The sequence below is a fragment of the Cynoglossus semilaevis genome, chromosome 16 (assembly GCF_000523025.1).
Source record: "Cynoglossus semilaevis isolate Cse_v1.0 chromosome 16, Cse_v1.0, whole genome shotgun sequence".
NCBI classification, from domain to species: domain Eukaryota; kingdom Metazoa; phylum Chordata; class Actinopteri; order Pleuronectiformes; family Cynoglossidae; genus Cynoglossus; species Cynoglossus semilaevis.
In genome coordinates, this window is record NC_024322.1 from 13,380,590 (window position 1) to 13,386,589 (window position 6,000).

Here is a 6,000-nt window from a genome sequence, read left to right on the forward strand (position 1 = left end):
AGACAATCATAATTTGTAACACTCCTTTCGTGCAAGGGTGATTAATATGAATATATAGGAATATGAAGGGAATAGAAGGAGAATACATTAACTGGTGTACGTCTTAGAAACTGTAGATAAACTGTTAGTATTGGACTGGTTACAAATGAAAGGCAAGCGATTATTTAGATAATAAATAAATTAAAATTAATTTTTACTATTGTTATTTTTATTATTTAAAATGTGTGTGAAATAATAGCCGAACACAAGGTTTAAAGAAAATCACCTGTCACATTTTCAATGGCCTGAGTTCCTGTTGCCATGGAAAAGAAGGCGGTTTTGAGGATGTTCTGAAAAACTGAGTCCACCTCAGGCACAAGTTTGACAAGCTCCATCACCACATGGCCAACTGATAAAAACCTGAGTAAAGTAAGAAGAAAAAATAATCAATAATTATCAGACATCAGTAAAACATATTTTAAGCCAAAAAACATTTTTATAAGAAAATGTCACATCAGTAGTAGTGACAGGGCATCAAATAAACCAAACAAACATTCACACTCAAATGCCTATTTTTTCTGTGAAAGAAAAACTAATTTTCTTTTATCACAATATTTTTCTTTATTTTCTTTTGCACTGCATAAAGATTAGACAACATTGCACTTACAGATCCTCCTCTATATTTTGTGGCTCTACATCTGCGGCTCTACGTTTCCTGCTCAAGTTGGATTCTCCATAATCTCCAGAAAAACTTCCAATGAGACTGTGCACAAGTCCTTTGAAGAAGGCCACATCATGGGATGCAACGCGTTTACTCCACACCAGAAGAACCTGGGAACGGCAGGGATACCGCCAGAAAGACAAATAAAAGGATATAACGTGATTATAACGTGTGAAACGCAACAAAAAAACAGTGATCAATTTTCCAATTGTAAAGATAATTTTAAGACATATTCATAACTTTATTATAGAAATAGAAGAATCAGCAAGTGTGGGAGTGCAGGCCGTGATAAGACTGATCTTGTTAATCGGTGGCACAGAGTGAAATAAAATTATCTCTGCACCATTTGTAATATGACATGTGCACATCATTGCAAGCATCACCTTGCTAATTTATGTCCAGCTGCCATTTTAGGTTAGTACTCTGAGTAATGATGGTGTGAACTAACAGCATGTGATGAGGAATAATCCCATTAGAGCACTTCTACCACAGTGGCCTCGCTAATTGGTTATGCTTGAGGTTTCTGTTCCCCAGTGTATGGCCTGGGTACTGCAGTTGCCGGTTGCCACAGCCAACAGTTCTCTACCAAGCACAGCTCAAATCTAACTGCACGCCACATGGGAATGCAAATTACAGTGGAGGTCAGGCAGAAGAGAATAAGCAAACTGCACGGCAGTGATGTGCAAAGAGTCTGCTTCAGAGAAACAGAGAAAGAGGAAGATGACATTGGATTCCCAGTATCTATCAGGTTTCCTTTTAGTTAACACATGAGTTAAGTGTACCTGCTTTGCCAGTTTGTCAGGGCTGATCCAACTGAGCAGCGTGTCCAGAGTGCCGCTGCTACATGCCGCTGACACCAACATATCACTGCTGTTTCTACACAAGTGCGAGCGCACAATGTGTCTGTCCAGCATCAGCCCCATTGCCTTTAACAGAGAAGACACAGCAATGACAAACAACAAAGTAGTGGTGATTTTAATACTTGATGAAACATTCAAGCACAATGTCTCATAATTTGAATTCTTAAACTAAATGGTAACACCTTTCATCTTCTTTCCACCTCAACTGGTTGAGGCACATTTCATTAACTGCTTATTTTTCCAGTAAACTGGTGAGTATCACTCTTATCGGAAAGGCCACACCTTAACCTTGTGTGATCTTAAAATTTATTTTAGAGAACGACCAATGGTTTGCCAATTATATATTTTCAGGCAATATTTTCCCAATCTTGATTAAAAAGACTTAGGGTTAGTGATGCTGAAGCTAAAATCAGAGCAGGTGAAAGCAGTGCCAAAAAGACAGCGTACCTTGTGCAGTGGTATTTGGACATCTGGCAAAACAGAGAAGAACATTTGAGCTATTGAGCTGTTCTCAACAGTGATGATGTCCTGGAGGGAAACGGTCTCATCTAAATAGAATCAAAACACACGTTAACCATTAAACAAAAAAATTTGAGCAAAGAATGACATAGCTAACATTTTCCTCTGATTTTTGTTATATATAATCAAAACATTAGATCATTACTTTTGCCAGGCCAGTGGAGAAAATAACGGACCACGTTGATGCCACCAGCAAGAAGTGGATTCACACTGGACAGGTTCTGACCAGTTTCAGGGAAGTTTGTTTGGAAGAAATGTACAGCACTGAAGAGCAAATAAAAAACAAGCATGAAATACAAAAACAAAATTTAAAAAAAGTAACAATATATAACTTTTGAAATTATTTTTAACACAAGAAATGTACTATTTATTCTATTAGGTGCCTGGGCCCTAGATACACTAAACTTACACTAATCAGATCTATGCTCAGTTAATGTAAGATACATAACAAATTAAGCCGGTGGTGTCCACACTTTTTTTGGCTTCAGAGCTACTATTCAAATGTCCAGGCTAAAAGGACCTACCCACGTACTACACGTACAACGTTAAATATATGTTTATAGCTACAAACTGAATATACTTTATATATGAATTATATGTAATGGTACTGATAAAATGTATGTCACAAAACTATTTAATTCTTACAGTACATGGTCACAATTACGCACAATTATATGTACAAATTATATTTATAGTACATGTTTTTCTTGCTTATTATTTACCAGTGCTCCCTTTGCGATCTACTGTTAAATCACAATCTACTGAGCTATACTAAGCTAAGCTAAACTAATCTTCTTTGCAAGGCATCTTTAAGGACAATGCTTCACCCTTGTATGTTGCTGAGCAGAACCTCGGTGTTGAGCAGGGCCTGGTCCACAGAACCATTGTAAAAGAGCTGGGGCACCGTGAGAAGAGTTTCCCACAGGGTCGTCTCGTTCTGCAGGTGTTCAATCAGCATCAACGTTGCCCCCGCTGCTGTCACCATTTCATCTGGATTGGTCATCATCAGGCTTGACAGAACCTGACAACCACAGAACACACTAGGGTCAAACTGCACCGCAACACCACGGGAAATTGGACAGGTTTTTGACAGTTGGCAGCAAATTTACACATACAGTATGTCAGGTGTAAGTCAAAAAGCTGTAGATGTTATACTGTGAACATGTGTCTGAACAATTTGGTATAATTTGAATATATAATTTGAACAATATGAATAATTTTGTCTGTTAAACTGTTAGACTGAAAGAACTGTTGAAAGGAAGAGGTTATGACATGGTCACATATTGCAGAATTCTTTTGTTTTTAATTTGTCTTGAAATTTTTGACTTACTCTTTTTGGGACACATATACACACGTACCTGGTTAAGTACGTTAAGAGTGACCTCTAACGCAGTGCTGTTGGACTGGCAGAACATGACCAAAGAATGACTGACGGGATTAGGGGAGGTTAGGTTCATAAATGACAGCAGTGTTGTGCAGACAGCCTTTTTCAGGAAAGTCACTGATGTCAGCAGGCTGCTCAGGTTTCCCTGTGAACAATATGAATAACATGTAGTCAGAATCCCACAGTCAATAATCCAATAAACAACAACCACCTTTGTTATAATGACTGATTTGTAAAGCACTAAATTCCTTTTTTTTTTTCAAGACACAGAGCCCAGTTAGGCCACGGAATTACGACCTTCACACCTAACGGGAACTAGTTGCTAAATTACACAAACTTGAATTCAACTAGTTGCTAAATTACACAAACTTGACCTGGTGAGTAATATTCATACAGTATAGCAGTTCCTTTTTGTACGGTTGAGGAAGCTATGTGTTGAATGCACTTTTTGTTCCTTTTTGTGCGGTTGAGGAAGCTATGTGTTGAATGCAGTCAATCTCTTTGAGCCATTAAAGTTTTGGCAACAAACACAACTACGTGGTCATGTGTATGTGGGCATGTTTGTGTAAACAGCTCAGCACCTTCAGTTAGAGTTCTCTTTCTCTCTGAAGTACAAGCACATTCAAACACTTTTGAATGTATTTCATACCAGGTTTTTATTTTTCCTTTTCATCTGAGGAGTTGCTTCTCCTTTGGCGCACTGTTGGCCTTTTTTGATCACCTTTTGTTCACCTGTTTCCTGTGTTCCACACCCTTAAGTCACCTGCTCACATTTCTCTGCCCTCTGCTGTCAATAGTGTCATTGCGTAATTACAACTGTTACTATTTAATAATCCCTGACATTTATTGTTACTAATTTAATGTTGTTGACTTTCGTTCTGATGTGAATGGTTTGGTGAAGGCTCACTGACAATAAATAATATTATACTGTATTCTTTTCTAAACATCACACAAATGTTTCCTAAACATTTTTTTTCTTCCAAGTTATATTTGATATCTTTCATTATTTTAACAACTGAATTACACTGAACAGGTCAAGGAAATTTAAGTTAAGCCACGGAGACTTAATCATAAAAGTTGCATTTTGAAACAGTGAGGGTTGTTGTGCGGTTTTACCCTATCCACTCACCTGATCTCCCAGATAGGTGGTGTTTATCATAGAGACATTGTAGAGTATCCCGCCATCAGATGAACCTTAAAAAGAGGAATAAAAAATAAAAAAATAATAAAAAATTAAAAATAATAAAAAATAAATAAGTAAGGACATAAAATGAAAGGGCTTCGAATATGTTCCACATCATGTCTGATTGATGTCATAAAAAAATGAAGAATAAAGCCTTCTTTGGACATATTTTTTCTGCTTATGTCTTCAACTGCTTCAATGTCAAGAAGCAAGCTGCTTCAACTGCTTCAATGTCAAGAAGCAAAAAAAAAAGCTTCAAGTTCCCTCGGAGAGTCAGACACAACATACCCATGATGTTTTCCAGCATCTTAAGCAGGTCTTTGGGGTCATAGCCTAAGTCTTCAGTGAAATTAAGCGGGATGGCAGATCTCCCTTGAATCAAATCCGCCAGTGGAGAACTTCCTTGAGAGGAGGGTTGCCTGTCATAGAGAAACATACAAGAGGAAATATTATCTTACCCTGGTGCCTTTAAACTACTCTTACAGTAACGAGGGTGTATTTCAGATAATAGAAAATGTCGAGAGTTGCTTTCAAACCCTTGAATTCCTTGTCCTCAACAATAATAATCAGTCTACAGTCCCTCACAATCCATTTGGTAACTGTGTCCGTCAGCTTGTCAGATGTAGACTTATTTAATGCCCTGCACTCGATGATACAAGCAGGACGTCTCACCCAAAGAAAAAAGAAATGTGCAAAAAAGATTGTAGTGTGTGGTAGAGCAACAATGGAGCAACAAGTGGATAAGTGAACAGCGAAAATATTTGGATAAACAGCCCAAGTGTTAAAATCGTTGAAATTGTTTGACCTCATTAACTTCACAGTTTTCATCATTGTGGCTAATGTGTTAACTTTGAAAGCCCTATATTAAACAAAATTATGTCACACAGACGGTCTCCTCCGTCTCTCTGCTCTGCTGCATTTAACTGTTTTTTTGATGCGACAACAGTTTGGTGTGTGTGTGTGTGAAAGGACAAGGCGATTCATGCTTCTGTTCATCAGATTCTGTCTATTCATAATTGAAACACTCATGGAACAAAAGCCTTCTTGTGATCAAAAGATACGTAAGGTAGGTATGTCCAAACAAAAGGTGTGTCTTAAATTCAAAAGCTTAACTTTATGTATGTGGGCCAGAGACTGTCCTTCTGTATCAGGTGGAAGGTCTGACAAACAGGTTTTTCTATCCACCATTATCTGGGCTTACAGTTATGGAACATGTTCTTAAAGAACAAAACTTACAAAAAAAAAAGCATTTAGTTTTACCTCACCATCACATCATTTTTTTAAATGGATCAAAATACACGGCGGATGTACCAAACTCTCTGTGGCGTATGGCGAGGCAGACATGAAGGACACT

The 6,000-nt window shown here is 37.7% G+C and overlaps 1 protein-coding gene across 2 annotated transcripts in view; it reads right to left on the reverse strand.

Moving 5' to 3' along the window:
- Positions 1-6,000, reverse strand: part of abca12 (ATP-binding cassette, sub-family A (ABC1), member 12) — a 60,047-nt gene that overhangs the window by 47,794 nt on the left and 6,253 nt on the right. For both annotated transcript variants that reach the window (XM_017039964.2, XM_025063658.1), the window contains 9 exons: positions 4,935-5,065; positions 4,593-4,657; positions 3,438-3,608; positions 2,907-3,100; positions 2,225-2,343; positions 2,008-2,108; positions 1,483-1,626; positions 647-810; positions 266-399 (listed from right to left, as the gene is read on the reverse strand). In XM_017039964.2, the coding sequence (XP_016895453.1) occupies positions 266-399; positions 647-810; positions 1,483-1,626; positions 2,008-2,108; positions 2,225-2,343; positions 2,907-3,100; positions 3,438-3,608; positions 4,593-4,657; positions 4,935-5,065 (1,223 nt within the window). The remainder of the gene's footprint in view (positions 1-265; positions 400-646; positions 811-1,482; positions 1,627-2,007; positions 2,109-2,224; positions 2,344-2,906; positions 3,101-3,437; positions 3,609-4,592; positions 4,658-4,934; positions 5,066-6,000) is intronic.